At 41.4% G+C, this 21,073-nt stretch overlaps 2 protein-coding genes across 9 annotated transcripts; both read left to right on the top strand.

The window, feature by feature from the left end:
• The first annotated feature begins 193 nt into the window (after positions 1–193).
• Positions 194–10,165, top strand: npat (nuclear protein, ataxia-telangiectasia locus). Of its 2 annotated transcripts, XM_052078352.1 has the most exons (17): positions 194–407; positions 616–734; positions 1,326–1,386; positions 1,483–1,555; positions 1,824–1,864; positions 3,430–3,666; positions 3,805–3,880; positions 4,146–4,269; positions 4,371–4,462; positions 4,571–4,652; positions 4,791–4,887; positions 4,996–5,112; positions 5,202–6,698; positions 6,796–6,896; positions 6,984–7,044; positions 7,599–8,905; positions 9,484–10,165. In XM_052078352.1, exons 1-17 carry the CDS (start codon positions 371–373, stop codon positions 9,562–9,564), a joined length of 4,203 nt encoding a protein of 1,400 aa, XP_051934312.1. In that variant the 5' UTR covers positions 194–370; the 3' UTR covers positions 9,565–10,165. The 2 variants fall into 2 exon arrangements, with proteins under 2 accessions (XP_051934312.1, XP_051934313.1); XM_052078353.1 differs by lacking the exons at positions 194–407; positions 616–734; positions 1,326–1,386; positions 1,824–1,864.
• A 618-nt stretch (positions 10,166–10,783) lies between these two features.
• On the top strand, positions 10,784–20,772 carry vmp1 (vacuole membrane protein 1). 7 transcript variants are annotated; one of them, XM_052078546.1, is made up of 12 exons: positions 10,784–10,831; positions 11,342–11,450; positions 11,720–11,852; positions 12,049–12,139; positions 12,913–13,023; positions 14,481–14,648; positions 14,844–14,975; positions 17,029–17,109; positions 17,212–17,328; positions 18,135–18,196; positions 19,156–19,255; positions 19,786–20,772. In XM_052078546.1, the coding sequence occupies exons 2-12, from the start codon at positions 11,372–11,374 to the stop codon at positions 19,927–19,929; spliced, it is 1,218 nt and encodes a 405-aa protein (XP_051934506.1). In that variant the 5' UTR covers positions 10,784–10,831; positions 11,342–11,371; the 3' UTR covers positions 19,930–20,772. The 7 variants fall into 7 exon arrangements, with proteins under 7 accessions (XP_051934506.1, XP_051934512.1, XP_051934511.1 ...); XM_052078551.1 differs by having other exon boundaries at positions 10,797–10,827; XM_052078550.1 differs by having other exon boundaries at positions 10,827–10,948.
• Positions 20,773–21,073: the final 301 nt, after the last annotated feature.

The following is a 21,073-nucleotide window of genomic DNA, read 5'->3' as shown; positions in this document are numbered from 1 at the left end:
GGTATTTCCGTTTATTTGATGAACAATTCATAAATGTTAATATTTGCATCTAATGAAACAATGGAAAGCATCGTATTCCTGATATATGCATTAAGTGAGTAATTACATGTACAAAATGGAAAGGAGTGTAAAATAACGTAGATGGCTGTTTGAGGTTTGGGAACTACAAAATTGACATCGAACTACAACCCCCATAACCACGATTGTCAGGATGAGTGGCTCTGTGTGCTCGAGTTCCCCGCCTTTTGACTACGACGCATTCACAACATACAGCTGAAGTTTGACGTTATAAATGATCTTTTTTATTATTTCTTGAGTATGTAGCTCACGTATTTGAGGCTATATACTCTGAACGAATCAGCTGGCAGCCATGTTACTGCCATCCGACGTTGCTCGTCTTGTTCTGGGTAAGTCCTTTCAGAACTAGCGAACATCTTGTAGCTCTAGCATTAGCTGATATAATGACGTATTAAGCATCGTTGTCAATTGAATTCGCCCGTCCGCTGGGCTTCGTAGCGCCCACAGGAGTAAAGCAATGTTGGGCGTATCAATATTGTTTGTATTTCGGAGCGTTACCTTGTATCCAGCTTTTAATGTACGTCTTTCCGTCACCAGGCTATCTACAGGAAGAAGGTCTGTCCGCTACAACCCAAGCATTCATTCAAGAGAGCCCCAACCTGAAAGAATACGCAGAACACACTATGGGAGATGGAACTCTCCCTGCCTGTGTTTTTGTAAGTTGCACGTATTTACTTTTATGTCCAGTAGACTTAATTATTGTTAGTCTTATGACTGTACTCCCTCGAAAGAGCATCAAACAGCTGCAGCAAATTCAGAACGCTGCAGCTTGGGATCTGACCACAATAAAGAGATCAGATCATATTACTCCAGTCATAGAGGCTTTACACTTCCTCCCAATTAGCTGTAGAATAGATTTTATTTGTGAGGCTAAGCGGGTCAGACATGGATGGATGGTCTATAAATCACTGGGTGGTTTGGTTTCTGAATATATTTAAGATATGCTGCTTGAATATAAACCCAGCAGGGCTCTGAAATCTGCTGACTTTGGTCAATTAGTGGAGCCCAGAGTTCAAAGTCGACAGCTGTATTTAGCTGTTATGCTGCACACAAATGGAATGAACTGTCAACAGAAGTGAGTCTTGTCAGAAGTGGGTCTCTGCTTTGCTTCTAAACGTCTTTCAATGATCCGTTTGTAAATGCTTGTATATATTATGTATTTTCCTGTGTGAAGCATATTGAAATACCTTGTGTATGATATGTCCTGTATAAATGAAATTGCATTGTCTCATTTCTCTTCCCCACAGTCTGTCTTTGGGAAGGGACTAACAACCATTTTAAATGAATATATGGCTGCCAAAGCCAAAGGTAATATTGCCACGTTTAATATTTGATATATAACCAGCTAATGTGTCAAGATTTGGTTAAATAATTTCCCCCATTTCATTCTTTTTTTTTTTACAGAGACTTGCCATGAAGTACCTGCTATGATGACATCATTGTGGAAAAAGCTGGATTTTACACTCAAACAAATCAAGTAATAACAATTGACTTATTCCAAAACAGTGTATGGGTGGTTAATATCATGTCTTGTTATAATGGGGTTCTGAATGTTATTTCTGCGCTTGTGATGACACTGTTAACGTCACCCCACAGCCTAAAAACATTTGTTTTGGCTCGATTCACTGGACAATGAACCTGTGTCTAAGCAAGCAATTTATAAAATGCATGAGGGGGGTTATTTCCATTGATTTAAAAAAACTCTTTCTCAAAACATAAACATGTCATTTTTATTTTTATCTCAGATCCTTACAGAATTCTCCAGCTATGTCAGCAAGTCAGAGAGGTGAGTAACAAAAAATAAGCTGGCAATGCATGGAAGATGTGTATATACACTGGAAGCTTGTCCGCCTCCATTGTTTTCAATTTCCTAAAAAACCTTCCCCAATGGATACAATACAAATTTATTTTCCAGCGTGCCGGCACAGTGGTCGACTGGTTAGCACGTCCGCCTCACAATGCAGAGGTGAAGGGTTCAATTGCAGCTTTGAAACAAACAGTATGGTTTGGAGTTTGCATGTTTTCCCCGTGCCTGCGTGGGTTTTCTCCGGGTACTCCAGTTTCCTCCTCCCTTCCAAAAACATGCATGACAGGTTAATGGAACACTCTAATTTGTCCCGGGGTGTAATTATGAGCGCTTATGGTTGTTTGTCTATGATTGCCCTGTGATTGGTTGGCAACCAGTTCAAGGTGTACCCCTCCTTCTGTCTGAAGACAAATGAGCATGCCCGTGAACCTTGTAAAGATAAGCGGTTTAGAAAATGGATAGATGTTCCAGCATAGATGGCATGGTGGTCAACTTTTCAGCACAGCCTTACAGTGCAGAGGTCGTGGGCTCAAATCCAGATACTGGCCTTCCTGTGTAGAGTTAACATGTTCTCCCCATGCCTGTGTTTCCTCCCACATTGAAAAAAACATGCATGGTCGATGAAATGAACACTCTAAATTGTTCATAGTTGCGACTGTGAGCGTGAATGGTTGTTCATCTATGTGTACCATCCGATTTGCCCGTGAACAATTCAGGCTATACCTCTCGAACCTAAGCATGGATAAGTGGTGAGGTAAATGGATGGTCCAGTACCAAAGGTTTTGAGTCATTAAATATATTTAATTTTATCATTTAAAATTACTACTGTTAACAGCGAAAATTAGATTTTAAGTATCATTATTACCTGTTATTCAAATATAAAAATTAAATGACCACCATGTGATAAGATTAAATAAAATGAAACTGTAGAGATGAACTTGAGAGATGCATGTTGATGAAGGCATAGTGTCAAGAAGAAACTTCTGAAAGCAAGCCAGCTTTGTGCATTGCGCCTTTTAACACTCTTAACTATCATACAAAAAACATTTAACCGCCAAACAGTATGTTTATGCCATAAATTTGGTACAGAGAGAGTGCTAACAAGTCATTGAGTACAGCTGTGTTGCGTACAGTATAATTTTCCTGTTTTATCAATGTTTTCTTTTATCACTACCATAAGTCCACTACATCATAAATTCCATTGCAAGTGGCCATTTAAGCCATCATTTTCCTCTTTGCATGGTGGCATCACAAAAGACATGCAAAGTTCATGCTTTGGATGCTCGCTGTCAGCTTCTTGCATGGTGGTAGGTGGAGGTATTGTGTGTTTCAAAAGAAAATTAAAAAAATAATAATTTCCCCCACAAAACTATCCTTTGGTTTCCAAATGGTCCGACCTTAAGGGTGTTTCAAATCTGAGGTTATATTGAACTGTTTGATTTGTTGACTATGCAGCAAAACTGTATTTAGCATTCTAAGAGTATCCACATTTAAGCCGGCACCTAAACTAAACAAATATTTTAAATGTTATTTTTCCATTATAGCACGTTCACGTGCTGGACTGGCAAACTTGGCGAGACAACAAGTTTTGACGGTGACCTCAGCGAGCAGTCTGGTATGTTCCTCGGAAACATCCTTAATCAGCAGCCAAGCACTCAGTTCGCAGAGTATGCTTAGCCACCCCACCCCTGGAAGCCACAACTCCCCACAAATCAGAGCTCCCCCGGGCACTGCAACATCACACCAGTTCCATGATATCAGCCGATCACTAAGTATACAAAGTAAGTATCTCATAGCAGCGTTATGTGTTTCATTTTCTATTGTTTAGAAAAAAAGGTTTCCAGACGAATAGTATGTGACATGGAAAATGTAAAACCAAAGAAAGAAAAAAAATACATACCCACGCTTGTCTCTTTCAGGAGATTCCCCGATACAGATAATAGTGTCAGAACAACGGGCAAATCCAGGACCAATGTCCCCAGGGCGACGGAAATGGTAAAGAGAGCTGTTTTGTTTTTGTTTGGTTTTGTTAATCTGCACACAGACAGTTTACACATTTGCTAAAAAAATAATATTCTAATGTTATTAAATAGCACTATGACCTGAAATTAATATCTTAAAACACAACAGGTTGATAATTACATTGTTTCCCTCTCTACCATCCACATCTGATGCTCATGTTGCGATGTTACAACTTTTATGTCATATTTTTATTCAGTACTGTTCTATTAAACAATCTAATGTTGTGTTTTGTCCTCAGGGACACTCCAAGGAAAAGGAGCGCTGCTCTCGGAGGCTCCAGTGGTCCTGGTAAACACAGCACACCTGCCAGCAATGTCACTGCTGAACCACAACTTGAGGAAGTAGTTGATGAGAATTTCCCTGTAAGTATGCAGTATGTACTGGTGCAATCCCGCATTTAATCAGAATGAGATATGGATAGTTGCACAAGTGAAAATTTCACCCCAAACGTATGTTTCCACAGCAACTAGTGATACAAAATGCCCGTGACAAGATTCTGGGAGACAGATCATTACAGGAAAAACTTGCTGAAAACATCAACAAAATTCTTGCAAAGTAAGTGTTGCATTTACCGGTAGGTTAGATTTTGACAGTAGTCTTCAAAGTACTTTTTTCCCCGAAAAGCATGATGCATTTTCTTCTTGTTTTCCCCTCAAACCTTAGTGAGCCAACTCCCCAAACACCCAAGGCCCCATCAAGCTCAATAGAAGATGACCAATCAATTGATGAGATTCTTGGACTACAGGTGCTCAATTTTCATAACTGTCCTTCATTTTCCATTTATTATTATTATTGTTATCACAAGCATTCCTTATACAGTACTGTTTGTGATATTCCCTCACTCCAATTAAATATTAACATGATTATTTGTCCTCTGATTCAGGGAGAAATACATATGAGTGAGGATGCAATCCATGACATTTTGAAGCAAACGGAATCCGACCCCGCCTTTCAGGCCCTGTTTGACCTCTTTGACAATAGTAAGCGTTACATTGTCTTTGCTTTATCCGTCGTAGAAAATATGTAATGTGTAAATATGGCATAATTCCTCCAATTTATGAATGCATAACCCTGATTTTACTTTGCAGATAAAACCCGTACTGATGGAGAACCAGGAACTATGGAAATGGACAATAAGACAGGGGAGAGTGATAATGCCGTATCACCACCATCGACAGTCGGGCAGCTTCAGAGTAGCAATCCAGGTAGTTGATCACCTCACTTCTGAGCTGAGCTTTAAATCCTTCAAGTAGAGACTAAGATGAATCATTCAAGTACCCATCTCATTTAACAGGTGCCGCACTGCAAGATACATCAGATGTAACCGCAGCAATGGAGAAGAACAAAGCTATACAAGATCGTAAGACCAGAAAATCAAACCCCCTTTTAAAGAAGAGTGTACTCGGGTCAAGCAGTAGGTCATCCCAGATAGAAAACAGTTCTGCAAAACTGTTCATTCCTCTTGAGGAGCCGCCTGGTGAAAACAGAAAGGAAAAAGCCTCACTCTTCAATAATAGCGTTGATGCACCACCAATGGATATTGACGACACATTGAATACTTCAGCTATTTTGGACAGTACACCCGTCACTAAGGACAACTCTCCCACCACAATGTCCCTTATCGACTCAACACCTGACCTTTTATCGAGAGCCACCTCTACAGCAGAACCAGTCATTAATGTGGACGATCAGAAGGAAAGTAAAGAAGAACAAGGCTCTCAAGTTCAACCTGCTGCATCTTTATCTTCGCAGAGTGAAGAGCCTGTATTTTTGTCGCCTGCTCCAGTTAAATTGAGTGGAAACCCCTCTCTTCCTTCAGTAGCAATCAGTGGTGGAACAATTCAATCTCAGATGAATCTCCCAGTGACATCTCAGTCTTCCCGTAGCTTATTTTCTTCTGCAAGCGCCACCGTTTCTCCCCCTCTCTCTTCCTCTGTTGGTACACCTCAAACGAGTCCGCTCGACTCATCCACATTTACTTCCACCACATCCTCCATCTCTGGAATGCTAGGCGCTGCTCAATCTAGTTCGGCGACCAGCAATTTTAACACCCCAATGAAAGACGTGACTGATTCCAGTAATGTCGTTTCATTGAAGATCATAATCAGCGATAACCCAGATGAAGATTCCTCAAGTGATACGGCTTTGAATCAGGCCATTTCCAGTATTTCCACAGAAAAGCTACCCACAATCTACCTTTCCTCGCCTGCCAAGTCCCCCACAGATCCTGGCACACCGAGAGGCACAAAGTTGGATGAAACTGCACTGGCAGTTCATGGCTTACAAAGGTCAGAGGCACTAGCCAATTCACCTTGTGGAGCTGGGACACTAGTTCCATTTCATCAGTTGACAGCAACAACACAAACACAGCGAGGTAATTCACCTTCTAGAGCTGGGGCACTGGTTCCTTTCCATCAACTGACATCAACAACACAAATGCAGCAAGCTAAATCGCCAAATAGAGTTGGAGCACAAGTTCCATTTCATCAGTTAACAGCAACACAAACACAGATGGCGAATTCAACTAGTAGAGCTGGAGCACTCGTCCCGTCTCATTCTTTACCAACGACACAAACACAACAAAGCTACATTATTCAGCTGGCCTTGGACACTGCTAACCCTGTGCTCCAAGCAGCAAGTACCAGCTATTTCCTCATGACTGAACCCCTGACAGCAGATCCTTCAGGCAGACCGGTGCAAGCGCCTGCTGGTTCCTCAAAACTACCACTTTTGCGCCAAAACAACCCCTATAGTGTTTCAGCAGCAACTCCTCAGCAAAGCCTTGTCCCTGGTAAGAATCGCTTCTTATGCCGTAGCACGTTTATTAGCTTCATTAGTGAGTGCTTACTTTACTATAACAACAAAAATGTGTTGGGATTTCTTCACAGGGTCCCCACTCATCTTCCCATCACCTGTTAAGCCTATGATGCTTCCTGTGTCTGTTGTGGGACAGAATGTTCCTGGAAATGTCCAGATGGTGTCTAATCCGGTAAAATTGCACTTCTCGGCTTCTTCGTTTCTCTTCATGACACTGGTACATATCAGAGTACTGATTAGGGTTGTTTTGCCAATGCAGCAGACCATAACTTTGGATCCCAAACTCTCGATGGTTGCGGCCAAACAGTCCACAACCGGTGGTAAGTTTTAGCTGACCTTCAGTCCGTAACTACCAGATTCATTATGGTGATGTACAGTACCGGTACATTGATTTCAGAATCCTTTTGGACCTGTGTAGGTCTAAATGATGATTTATTCCACCTTTACACTTCACTCTACCTATTCAGGAAAGCTAAAATAAATGCTTTGCCATTATTCAAAACAAGTACAGTGGACTACAGACCATTCTAAGATTTTCTTACTATTTGGACCGAGAGGGAAAGAGAGTGAGAGTTTCGCTACTTGTGGGCGAGCTCGGTCCCTATCTGCTGTGAATAGCGGGTGTACACTGTACTAGATATTCTGCCCTGTTGTATAGCATAGCATGCTTAGAAGTAAGCCTTGATAGTGTCTCATTGGCCAAATAGTCATTATTGCCATATTATAACATTCAAGGGTATGTGGCCAAAAAAACACAATCTAACTCAGTTGCTATGCATTTGCTCTCATTTTTCCTGCTTGTACAGTTAAAAAAAAAAAAAAAAAAAAGCAGCATGTGTGCTCATTTCGCTGACTACATTTCTGTAAATTCTAGGAACCATGCACAGTGAGGCGACGCAGAATGCATTTCAACAGCATGAACCAAAGAATTCCAGTTCCAGCCATAAAAGAATTTTATGTTTTGAGTCATCGACCAAAATTCAGCCACCAACTTCTAAACCAGCAACGCCCGCCTCTTCACCTGTGAATACATCAACTTCAAAAGGTGTCACGCAGACCAAGAAAGGTCGTTCACGAACCTGTACAAGGCCTGCTATCCTACGTGGAAACAGGCACAAACGGAAGGTTGAGGATCTGAGGTGCTCGGCAGATTCCAACGGCCCTGGGAATTTGGTTAAATCTGTTTCCCCTCAACAACAAAGCCACGTGAGAAAGAACTCTGGCAAACAAGATGCTAACATTCTCAATCGAAAACCTCAAATTGCAAGAGGAAACAGCGTTGATGTGTCACAGTGTGAGTTTGTGAACAGCTCAGAACCAGAAACTACACCGAAATCTGAATCGGGGAAACACAGTCACAATGAGAATGCGGTAAGTGGAGCTCCACCAATGGATTCTGTTAGCTCGGAGTTGTCGTCTTCCTATTCTCTGCTAAAATCAGCAAGTAGTAAAGACAAAGTTGAGAACAACAGGAAAGAGCCTGCACGAGAACAGGCAGGGAAGAACACGCATACTCAGGACAAACCAAATGTGATGGCTGACAAAGAAAACAAAGTGATGGCTGGCTCACAAGAGCAGCAGCAGTCCTGTCACACACCTTTCGCCTCGGCACCGGCAGACTTGGCCCCTCCAGCTGTCACACAAAGTTCCCAATCCACAGCTGCCAAAATTCCCACAAAGACCAGCTCGTTGGCCATACAGGCAGTTGAGATGCTACAAAACATTCAAGGGCTCAACTCTCCTCCCAGACCTGTTAAGAGATTAACAGTAGGACTCAACAGCCCAGAACTAACTGGTGCACGAATCCCAGGGGCTGTTGCGAACCAGGAAGAGTCCAGGAAGAGTCCAAGAACTCCTCTGCAACAGAAGAAGGGTAAAGATTCCGAGGGAACACCGAAGAATCTTCTTCCCCATAACACCCCAGAGATCCCCACCTGCAGCCCCGCTAGCGAGGCTGGCAGTGAAAACAGTATCAATATGGCCGCTCACACACTAATGATCTTGTCGCGTGCCGCCATCGCCAGGACCGGCTCACCACTCAAGGACAGTTTGCGTCAGGGAGCGGGCGAGACGTCTCCCACGCGTTTAAAGAATTCAAAGAAACGTAAGCAACCCCCAACCACTGCCAGCCCCCCTGTTAAGAAATCTTCAAAACAATCTCCCATCAAAAAGAAAAACCAGGTAAGACATATTTGCACATCTACAATAACTATTATTCTTTAAAGGTCTGTACAAATCTCATTGAATGATGTTGCTTGTACAGCATTTTGCATTGACCACTTTAAACAATGGTCTTTCTCTTTATAACTTGAAATTTGAGTGCAACCTTTTCAAGCTGAGCCAATGACCAAAAAATCGAGATTGCCTCCAGATCAGACGTCACCAAAATAGGTGATGCAAGACCACATCAAGACGGTTCGAAGTGTTCTCAGTAAAATACTGACTGAAAACAGTATTTGGTTTAACAATTATGACCTTGCAAACAAGAAAAGAAAAGAAAAAAACAGGCACAAAAATACAAGAACAAAAAGGCCACAAACAAGCAAGGACGTGGTTTTGTTTTTGTTGCCAGCAGTCAGCCAAATTTAACCATACCACATTGCGGCATTATTACTCTTTAGATTTTTACCATGGTTTTAGGATCTATTTTTTTCCATACTCGGTAACCTTTGATTGATGGTCAGGAGAATGACAGGTGAACGTTGCATTATCAAGCCCACTCATTTTCCTCATCGAACTCTTTGTTTTCATTTCTGCAGCAAAGGAAAACACTCATAAATTGCTTCCCCCATGACTTGGATGTGGATAAGTTCCTTTCTTCACTTCACTACGATGAATGAAAGTGGACTAGCCAACGGGAAAGGGTTGCTATGACATGGCCTCCTTGAGTTACGTCCAGGAATAGAAGAAGCCATCTGGTGATCCAATGGCCACCGTTTCTTCTCATAACCTAACCTTAGACCTTGTAAACTGAAATAAATCTGTTTAGCCTGTTTAGGCTTTAATTCTACCAGTGTTGTTGGCTGTTGCAGCAGTTGAGAAACATGGCACTTTTTGCATCCTCACGCTTGTTTAGGATTATGATGCTGTTTTACAGCAATGGTTATATTCATTGGAATACTTGCTTGTTCTCAAGAATGGGCCAGCAATCTTTGGTCAATATTTGACTCGGTTTGATGAAACCAACTAACAGTTAAACATGTTGCCGTGTACAAATACATTTTGTAATATGCATCTTCCAGCAGATGTGTTAATTTGTTTTAAATGACTTTTGATGAGTTTTATGTTAAGAAATGTGATGTAAAAAAGAAATGTGAAATGGAAAGGAAAACATTTGAGAAATATGTGAATGTGAAATGTGCTGGCCAAAAGTACAGTATATCTCAAACCTAGAATTAAAATGATTGTATTTTTGCTGCGCAATAAAATTGGAATTCATTGCTCATGCAGTTATTTCTCATGGATGTGTGAGAGGAATATGCCTGTGTGATTGGAGCTGGTAAAAATCATCTTGTTTTAAAATACATTGATTTAATGTATTTCTTTTTTTTTTTCAAATTCCGCGTTGTTGTAGTCTTAACTTTAAATTGCGTTTGTTTGACACGTTTGGCAAGCAGGGATTTGATCATATTGTAACGTAGGAGAACAGTCGCTGAGACTCTTGAGTCATTTTATCGTTGTCGGCCACAAATCACTCTCGCTCACTCTACACACAGATCGGCTCCCTTTGAGCCAACGTTCAAGCTTGAATGGCCTTCCTGTCCTTTCATTTGAGATGTTCCTTTGTATCTTGAGTATCATCAAAGACATCACGGAACCACTGAAAAAGAGCAACTACATTTCCAAGGAGCGAGGCAAAGCATCCTGGGAAGTGTGGTCCCGCAGCATCGCAACGTTATCATTTTCACATTAAAAGTACACTAATAAGACGTTCGGAATTTAATCTAAAACAAGAAGAAAAATATGAAACTGGTATGACTTTCAATTATTTCGACAGCAACTCGTTTTTAAGAGTAAATTATAGACATATTTCTGTTCACAGCCAACCATATGTATTTTTATTTTGACAAGCCACGTTTGTTTCCGGGTGGAGAAGGTAGGAAGTAGGTACGGCTGTCATTTCATTTGAACAAGTACTGCTCGGTTAACTCCTTATATAACGCGTTTTGGGCAAAATTATATCTGCCGTAATTGTAGGGGTGTTTTTCATATCATGATTAGGAGGGTCGTATTGCCTTTTGAAGTGCATATTCCGTTTGTAGAGCTCGGACGTCCCTCTCAGCGGGTCGGCTAACCGGTTGGGTTAGCATGTGGAGGTGAAGAAATGTGTTGCAATCATGTCCCATAATGAAGACTGCCAAGTTTAACTAGCAAGGTTATTTCTGGCAAGTGTTGACGCGAGAGAATAGTGGTACTCAGAAATGTTTCAGGGGTTTTTGTCAACACAGTGTTTTGTGTGTTTAAACAGCATAATCCAGTGTTATGTATTTTTAAACACAATTGAGTGTTTCATATTTTTGAACTCAACGTAAGCCACAAGGAGCCGTTGTAGTAATAGACTGACACTAATTTAGTTGTTCAAACAACACCTTGTAATTTATTCTCTGTCTTCCCCAGACTTTCCCGGTGAGTTAGACATTGACTGACATGGCAGCCAATGGAGACAGTTGTGAAAAGCCTCTAAGACGCACAGGAATTAAAGAAAAACAGAATGGAAACACCACAGGTTGGTTATCAGAAATATTTCGACTTAATTTCTAAGGAAGGCAGCTCGTTTAATCGATGTCGCGTAAACGCTGCTGCAAATGAATTGCTGATTGCGTCAGTCATAAAAGTGAGCCAGGAGGTCGATATTAGAACGGAAAAGCCAAGATTGAGTACAGAACTAGATCCGATGTAGTATGCATTCAGCGTTGACCATTGAACCTAATGTAATAATTACTGTAGATGCAAATGCAGAATGTCAGGACGATCGCGATTGTGGTTTGTTTGCAGACTCAACAATAAGAGAAAGGCGACAGAAAGAGAAGGAAGAGCGCCTTTCTCTTGTGTTATGGAGGAGGCCCGTAACTACGCTCCATTACTTCCTCTTGGAGAGCTTAATCAAGTTAAAGGAGTGGACAATTAAGTAAGAAGCTCAATTGGTTTTCCTCATTCGGCTTTTTTTTGTTTGTTTTTTAAATCATGTTGTTTGTACACAGCACCAGCTTGACCCATTTAGTGGTCTGTTGACTTTATCCTGTTCTTGGAAAAAGTAATGCCTGCATCACTTAAAAAATAATTATACAATTTTATGTTTTTGGTTTATTTGCTTTCTTGCTCAGGCTTTGGCAACGACGGAGCATTGTGTTCTTAGTTTTGGTGTTATGTAGTCTCTTCTCTACTGCCTACTCCATAGAGGGATCACATCAAAAAGTAAGGCTGAGTTTGTTTGTGCGCATGTGAGTGAAAGATAAACCTGTTCCTATATCAGCAGTTTAAAGGTTAAAGATAAGTCACCTTACAAAACGGTTTTGTAACCATAATGTCACAGTTTTACATGGAACCTTTGAGCATTTGAGTGAATGTTGTTGAATTCTTCTGTTTGACTGGAGACATTGGTATTTAAATACCGGTACTAAAATCAAACGTGTCCCCCAAGGGCAAGAAGTTTGCTTTCACAAATTTCTTTGTCACCCTGAGAGAGAAGTAGTTTCTTTTTCAGGTAATGAACCCAAGCTTCACCCGAAGTTTAGTTACCAAATTCTTTATATGGCCTCTTACTGAAAACTTGTGATCAAGATTAAAACCCCAGAACCTGTAATTTAAAACCTGCACAATCTGAGTTTTTCACTGCATGTGCCACCAACATAATGTCCACTGGAACCAAGTCGCTCCCAATGACATGAGTAAGCTGTGGGTCTGTTCTAAAAATACCTCACCAGTGATAGGACATTGTGATTTCCTAGGATTGTGGGTGAAGTGATCATTTAAAAATGCACTGTAAATAGTTCCAGAGATTTGGAGAAAAAAAAAGTGCTGCATATTTATTTCCTACATCATCAGTGTCTTCACGTAGATTAATTATAATAATCTGATTAAAAGGTAATTTGAGCAAATTTGTTCTTTCGGAAATGTTTATTGACATGCATGTATTTATTTCTTAATTGCAAACAATGGACGTATTGTTATTTTTCTTTATTTTTCAGTATGTTCAGTACCTCGAGAAGAAGTTCCTTTGGTGTGCATACTGGGTAGGTCTCGGAATTCTGTCTTCTGTTGGCCTTGGGACTGGTCTGCATACCTTCCTTCTCTATCTGGTAAGCTTCCAATTATGCTATGGGAGGGGAATGGTATTTATGGATACATTTGGTCAACACGCTGCTAACTCGACACACAAACCAGCCGTTAAGCTTTGCTGTTTTGTACACTTTTGTAACCCATCTGGCTTTAGTGGAAGTCTACCCCACCTGGGAGCCATCATAGTTTTACATGCTTTAAAGTAGGGAGGTGTTTGTGCCTCCCAAGTTTGTGAATTTCTTCCCTTTTATCCATAGTTTTCTTTGGACGGTGACTGAGCACTTTTTACAGAATGCCCACACAAAGACAATATTTAGATTGACTTTTCAGATTCCTGCTTCACTTATAATTTGACCTCCTTGAATTTCATCTTCCACATCCATTGTTTACCCCCAGCAAAATATCATGTCCCTTAACAGACCGTTACTGAATGTCTAGGCATAACTTTAAATAACTTCAAAGTTGTGTGTGTGTGGTTTTGAGGGAAAGAAGAGAAATCCTGAAATGCAAGCAGATGGGGAAGCTATAAATTGGCATGGTAATTTGGTCTTGTCCAGGGCACATGATTCAGCTATTTCCATTCACATATTTTTTCCTTTCATTGTCTCACACGCTGTTTCTAGCAACAAAAAAAAGTGCAAAAGGACATTTAAAAATGTCAATGTGTTTGTTAGTGGTCGTGTGATTCATGTGGAGAAGATGACCTAATCTGCTCTCCCATCTGTGTATGAGGGAGGTTTGACCGCCAGTATGCAACATGGCCTCCATTATCTTTTTCGAGTTTTTTTTTCTTTTACCGTTTAGGCGGGGGACACTCTGAACTGGTTGCCAGCCAATCGCAGGGCACACATAGACGAACAACCATTCGCGCTCACACAGAAAACTGTAAATTGGCCATTGGTGGGCGTACAAGAAACATGAATACGTAACCCCAGCAAAGAAGATAAACAGAAAATGTTACAGTGCTAATGTTAGAGGAAAAGAATGGATGGATTGCACCGCAAGACCGTAGTTGAAGATTATTTGTCTGATATGACCTTCACATTTGATCCATCCCACCATGCAATTCTGCCAGCGTGGGTTTTCTCCGGGTGCTCCGGTTTCCTCCCACATTCCAAAAACATGCGTGGCAGGCTGATTGAACACTCCGAATTGTCCCTAGGTCTGAGTGTGAGTGGTTGTTCGTTTCTGTGTGCCCTGCGATTGGCTGGCAACCGATTCAGGGTGTCCCCCGCCTACTGCCCGGAGACAGCTGGGATAGGCTCCGGCACCCCCCGCGACCCTAGTGAGGATCAAGCGGCCTCGGAAGATGAATGAATGAATGAATGTTCTCTCATATTTTTTTTTTTTATGAACTCAAAATGGCCCAAGAAAAACTAAGATCAAATATTGACATTGCATTGTTCATTCTGTTCTCAAAGCTTCAATCTAACACACAGTAGTAAGTTGAATTTACTTTCTCTTTCGTTTCTCTTAGGGTCCTCATATAGCATCAGTTACACTGGCAGCATATGAGTGCAGCTCAACGGACTTCCCAGAGCCTCCGTACCCAGACCAGATTGTGTGTCCTCAACTTGCAGGGGCTGAAGGGAGTATCTCCCTCTTCTCCATTATGTCGAAGGTCCGCCTTGAAGCCTGCATGTGGGTAAGTGGACATTGTTTTTAATCTTCTCAACTCAAAGGTGCCGGAGGGGATCCGGGAAAAAAAATGTTGGGCGGGGCCCACAAAATGTCAGCAGGAATTTAATTTAGGCCAGCATTTCTGCCTGACCTCAAATACCGTTAACCTTGTTCTTACCATAGTATGTTAGACTTCAAAGAATAGTTTGTGTCTTTCAAGGGTGCAGGCACTGCCATCGGAGAGCTGCCCCCATATTTCATGGCCAGAGCGGCACGTCAGTCTGGGGCTGATCCTGAAGATGAAGAATATGAGGAGTTTGAGGAGATGCTGGAGCAGGCTGAGAATGCGCAGGTCCGAGTTGCACACAGGCGTTTGTTTTGATGCCGTTATCATTTACGTTTTAAAACCATACCACAAAATTTAAGTGTCTTGTCATATGAGCAAAATATGAAACGGCAATCATTGATGTCATTACATTTCGAATGAGAGCTTTCTGAAAACACTGCAATAGCCACAAATGTGCCTGGTACGCTGCTCTGCCTTCAAGAGAATTTTTTGGGGAAAGAAGTTGCTCAGTAGAGTTCATCAGCAAAGAACAAGATAAGCATCTCTCAAATAGTGACGGCACTAAAATCTCAGCAGCCTCGTAGAAGGGCAGAAAAGGGCTCAACTCGAAGCACATTGTATGGACAGAGTGGGTATGAATAGTCTACACATCCCTGTTCAAATACCTGATTTTGTGATATAAAATCTGACGGATGAGCTGTCCAATTTCTTTTCGACGGGCAAAAAGACAATTGTGAATATGCGATTCCATAAATATGCGCACCATCTTATACCCGAGGACGTGGCTGTGTCAAGTCTGAACGTGTTGTCACCATACACCTGCCACTGCTTAAAAGTACCTTTGGCTAACACCGAATAAAGTTCAGATGTTCGAGTAGGCTTTTCGTTACTTTTTTAAAAGAGGTGTGTAGACTTATATTCACTGTAAATATGAATGTCATCAATTCCCATTTCCTCTTTTACATGTCATGCACAAAATATATACAACTTCTATCAAAACGGGTAGCCGCTAGTCCTCAGAATGCCAACTGACCATGAACCAATTGTCCAGTCATTGGTCCCATAGTGCCACGTGACTTCAGTGAAGTACCCTCCTTCTTCACGCTTCCAGTAAATCCTTGTGTGTGCATGTGTGAGTCACCCTGAGCACTGCTCCCCCTTTAATCATCCCCCAGGCTTTGTGCTGTCTGCATCCCCCCCGCCTTCCTCTCTTTTCACGGGCTCTAATTTGAATGACAGACAGCTCTGTCAGGAAGCAGGTTCACATGACTGGACATTGTTGAGATCAGATGCTGAGTCAGCGAGACGGTAATTGGAGAACCCTGGCGTGCAGTACATTTTCACAATCACCATCTGGCGATTGTGATGCCTCCTCACCGCCGATTGCCATCATAAGAAAACAAGAGATCGTGTTCTGTGTCTTGTATAATGATCATAACATCACCTTTTCCTCACAAATATACAAAGTAGACACAAACCTGTATTGTTGAGGAAATGTGTGTTGATATATTCGGTGTTATTTGTTGTTGGAGGATTTGAATGATGAATGATAATTCAATTCATCTTCGAGGTTAATATCTAAGGCGTTATGTTTGTAGTCGTGACATTATATCGTCAGCCACAGAGCAAAAATTGGGGGAAAAAAAGTCATTTTTCAATATTTTTAGAAAACTTTTGTTTTCCCTGTTACCTATGTGTTAACCCATCTGATTGAAATTTTTGTGACCTTGTCTCCCAAAACAAATGAATTTTTTACGATTAAAATATTGATTTAGGCAATTACGCTATGTGGCCGACAACTACCGATTAAATATGTATTGGATACTGCTGTTGGAGAGGCACGTAAGATGGCTCTGTCGGCGCGTTAAGCCAAATATGTTGTGTAAAATAAAGTTTGATTATGAGAATTTATTCAAATGAACATCATAAATTATACATTTTAAGTCCCGTATATTTTATGTATTTTAAAACATTCAATTTCTCTGTAGCAATACCAAACCTTGTAAAACAAACACAAGGAGGACAAAAACATTTGCTATTTTACCAATATTCTGACTGAGACTCACATTTTTTGTACAGCCATGCACATACATCTAAAAATGTATATAAAGTCACACATTTCACTCACATTGTCAGGTTAAAAAAAATCTGAGTATTTACTACATTTGTCTTTCAAATCAGCTTGTAATATCCCAGGGCATACAGTTTGTAAATTACCGGTAGTTTTATGTCAGTTTTTAAGAAGAGGCTCACACCCAAAGATAATTGAACACATCTGTTTATAGATAGTTTGTTGTAGCTTGGTTTTGTACAAAATGTTTCTCCTTTCCTCTTGCAGGATTTTGTCACCAGAGCAAAAATGGGAGTCCAACACATGGTACAGAAAGTGGGGTTCTTTGGGATCTTGGCTTGTGCTTCGGTAGGAAAATTTCCTGTCAAGATTCGTCTTCACCTTTGTGGGTTTTTTACGATGATGGTTGTAGGGAACAATTTTCAAACCGTGTGGTATCTATCCTTTTAGATCCCAAATCCTCTTTTTGACTTGGCGGGAATCACCTGTGGGCACTTCCTGGTCCCTTTTTGGACCTTCTTTGGGGCAACTCTCATTGGAAAAGCCATCATCAAGATGCACATTCAGGTCAGTGCTTCCATTCACCCAACTGACATGTTGGCATGACATGCCCACCAAAATAACACATCAATTGTGCAGTTTATTCTAATCGTGTGGGGGAAAAAAAGACAAAAAGAGAGTACTTAGAACACACAAATCAAACACTCAGAACAGGGAAAAAGAAGCCTGAAGCCCTCCATAGTTAGGTCTTTTTCCGTTTCTCCCATATCAAAAAGTTCTGTTCAGTAAATTGATAATTTTTCAGTCTTCCACACAAGTGACTAATATGAACCTTGTTTGAGTAACTGTGTATTTGAGTCAGTGAGTCGTATACCTTTCCATCCCTGGGTGGTCCCAGCCAGTGACCTCACCATCGCACATTTCAGACAAAGGGTCCCGTCACGCAGCAGGGGGTTGAGGATGTAAAGTGGACATGAGTGAAGAAAGTTAGGCCCAATAAAATGTCTTGAAAACCTAGAGGCTTTATTTGTGTGTTTATGCTTTGAACGCGGTGGACATTTCATGTCATATCCTGTCTAGAATTGTCCAGGGGATCCATGCGTCATTACTTGCAAAATGCTGATCACTTTCATGAGAAAGAAAATTGCGGTGTGCGCCCACACCCACACACCCCGACACACACTAACACTGTGAACCACAACAAATTCCTTGCAGCTCGAAATCGTACATGTTGCCACGTTTAGATTTTCTAATCAGTAAACATTAGTAGGTCTATCGTCAATTTCAGCCTTGGCCTGAAGACTTAAAACCGAGTTAGTTGTCTCGTAAATCCTCCCACTTTACAGCATTTGCTATTTGTCATGTGTCAACAGAAGCTGTTTGTTATCATCACCTTCAGCAAGCACATCGTGGAGCAAATGGTGTCTCTCATTGGGTCAGTATCTTCATGTGAGTCTTGTCAGGTCAGGTGCTTTATTGCAGTGGTTCTCAACTGCTGTCACTCACCCTAAAACCTGCATTTCCCCCCGTTGGTGCAAAGTCATGACTCGTGACCCACTGTTACAAAAATCATATTTTGGTCATTTTCTGATCCAAAAACAGTTCCCAACAATACTTTAAAAAAATGGTGTCAAATCAACTCATTTAAACATAATTGCCTAGATACTATATGATTTGCTCATACTACCCCCAAATAATGGATGGACTTTGATGATCCCGCTTCTGTTTTCAGCGAAGTCAAGGTCATTCTGACAGAAGCTCGGTGACTCGCCGTGATGCGCGGTCTGTCCATCAGTGTGCGCTCGCATGACAACATGAGGAGAGTAGGGCGAGTCAGTCTGAGTGAAATCAGCTGTCGTTGATTTAGTTGGTTGGTTTAGTCGTGTTCCTAGTTTTGCAACTCTAGGCAGTATGCTTTTGTCCGGATCAGACATCATTTGTTGGAAATGTTGCTCTTATTTAATTGTATTTTAAATAATTTGCCGTGAAAGTACAGAAATCGTGAACCAATCGCGCTTTGCTCCACCCCCTGAAGAGATGGCATACCCTGCCTAATAAGGATGCAAGTATCCACTGATTAGATGTCTTTGCACCCATATGGGTGGTAAGGGTGATGACGTCATGGCGAGTCACTTCCCGGTTGAAAGGGCTGACACAAGTGCCTGAGGAAAGCTAAGGAGTATAAAAGAAGGGCTGAGGACCAAGTCCTTCACTTGCTTCTCCTCCTGCTGGACTCATGTGCAGCATGGCTGCTCTTGGGATCTTTGCTTGAAAATAAATAGAAAAAAAAGTCTCATTGTATTCATGCTCTGAGCTTTGGCTCCTCCTTTTAGAGGTTTTTGGGTGAGTATAATAAAGACATTCTGATCCCTGTCTTGATTTGTTGTTTGCCAGGTCTGTACCCAAAGTAGGACCATCACTCCAGAAGCCCTTCAGCCATTACCTGGAAGCACAAAAGAACAAGCTGCATCATGGTGAAAGAAGAAAGGCATCGGTAAGCCCAAACGATTTCATTTGCAAATAGTTATCTTTCCACTCAAATGAAGAACTTTGGTGACTGATTAATTAATGGACATTGTGAGCAATTGAGGTTGCAGTGTATCTTCAAGACAGATTTATATTGTCATGGACAATTAAGGATTTTCATCGAAGTGTTCAAGATTATGGTCACTTTGTCCAGATTACATTGCAACAGCAGCTTCTGTACAAGTGTGCCTTTTGTTTTACTGTTCAATGAACAGCGGAGAAGTGCGTTGTTGCCTGTAGCTCATCTTGCCTACATAATGCATTACAGTAAATGTATATATGAGAAGACACGTCAAAAAATATGAGGGGAAAAAAAAATAACCCGATATAGTGAAAGTGCAAAGGCTAACTTGTGGTATAGCAGAGAAGCATTGTATTTTAACAAAATAATGTGGTATTTGACTGCTACTTGGCCTTTAGATACTCATGAATGTTTCATTTTGCAGTACACTGATGTTGTGTTAAAAAAAACAATCCACCATCACTGTTGCTCTCCAGGATGAGAACTGGCTTTCCTGGCTGTTCGAGAAGCTGGTGCTGGTCATGGTCTGCTACTTTGTCATCTCCATCGTCAACTCGATGGCTCAGAGTTATGCCAAGAGGCTCCAGCAACGAAAGCACTTGGTGGAGAAGACCAAGTGACAAGGGACCAAGGGGGACAAACATCCAAGAAGTGACTGTGCATCTGCGGCCGCTGCTGCTCGGACCACGTCCAATCATGACTTGCCGACAAACCTCACCCTCCACGCTCAGAGGCTGAGCACGCGCCAAAGCAGACTTGTGTCCTCGGTATGTGTGTGTTTGCATTTTCAAGTCTGTCTCCACCGTTATTTGTAGTGTGTCTCATCTCACTCGGTCTGGAAAGCGCCTGGTTATCCTGCTAATTTAATGGTCTTACTTTCTGATGATTCCGTACTTTGAACTCACAAGTGAAGCAGTGGTTTTGGGGGAGTGTCTTGTGTGTAAGGGCACTGCCGATCAGATGCGATGCCTTATGCAATGATGGGAAGTTTTGACTTCCCTTGAAAATAGTTCTTGAAATTGTATTTAATTTTGTAACATTAATATATGACTGGCTTTTGATTTGTTTGTACAGTGGCTGCCAGGATAACTGCTTCTAAATGCTCTTTCTTTTCAGGGTTGAGATAGTCTCATATTTTGGACCGATTAGACATTATTTTATTTGCTCCTGGACTTGTCAGTCACCCCGCCCCCCAAAAAGGAGAGAAAAAAAAGCAATATCTATGTAAAATGTGTTAGTGACGGTTTGCACATTGTGTAAATATCTCAATCATGGACATTATGCATCGATGTACTTCTGTTCTAAATTTAAACAGTACGTGACCAGGAGTCACGTGATCTTGAATCAAACTAGTGACAGTTTGTAGTGACGCTGTACTTTAAGGCAACTAGTCCCATTTCTAGTTCTGTACTGTTAGAGTAGACCATGGAATTGGATCTTCTATAAAGTCATGTCAATAATGACACTTGTATCAAAGTGTGATTCATTGGTTTGCTTATTGTGCTAAGGCTGGAAAGTATATGTCCCTTGAAGAAAAGATCTACCAGGTAAGTCAACACATTGGCAGGGCTGTACAGCTGGCTGCCTCCAAGTTAGGTTGACTATCGCTGTGTGTGGTAGTTCCTTGTTGTCCTCCTATTCTTTATGGTTCTTGTTTCAGTTGTTTGGCACTGTGCATCTGGGCCACCAAATGTCCACCTCATCAGCTAGCTTATCAGACTGGTGTTGGCTGTTAAATCTCCCGTGGCAACGGCAGTCTGTAAG

The sequence above is a fragment of the Hippocampus zosterae genome, chromosome 10 (genome assembly GCF_025434085.1).
Source record: "Hippocampus zosterae strain Florida chromosome 10, ASM2543408v3, whole genome shotgun sequence".
Lineage (NCBI taxonomy): Eukaryota > Metazoa > Chordata > Actinopteri > Syngnathiformes > Syngnathidae > Hippocampus > Hippocampus zosterae.
The sequence above is the reverse complement of the archived record's forward strand: the minus strand, read 5'-3'. Positions and strand labels throughout refer to the sequence as shown.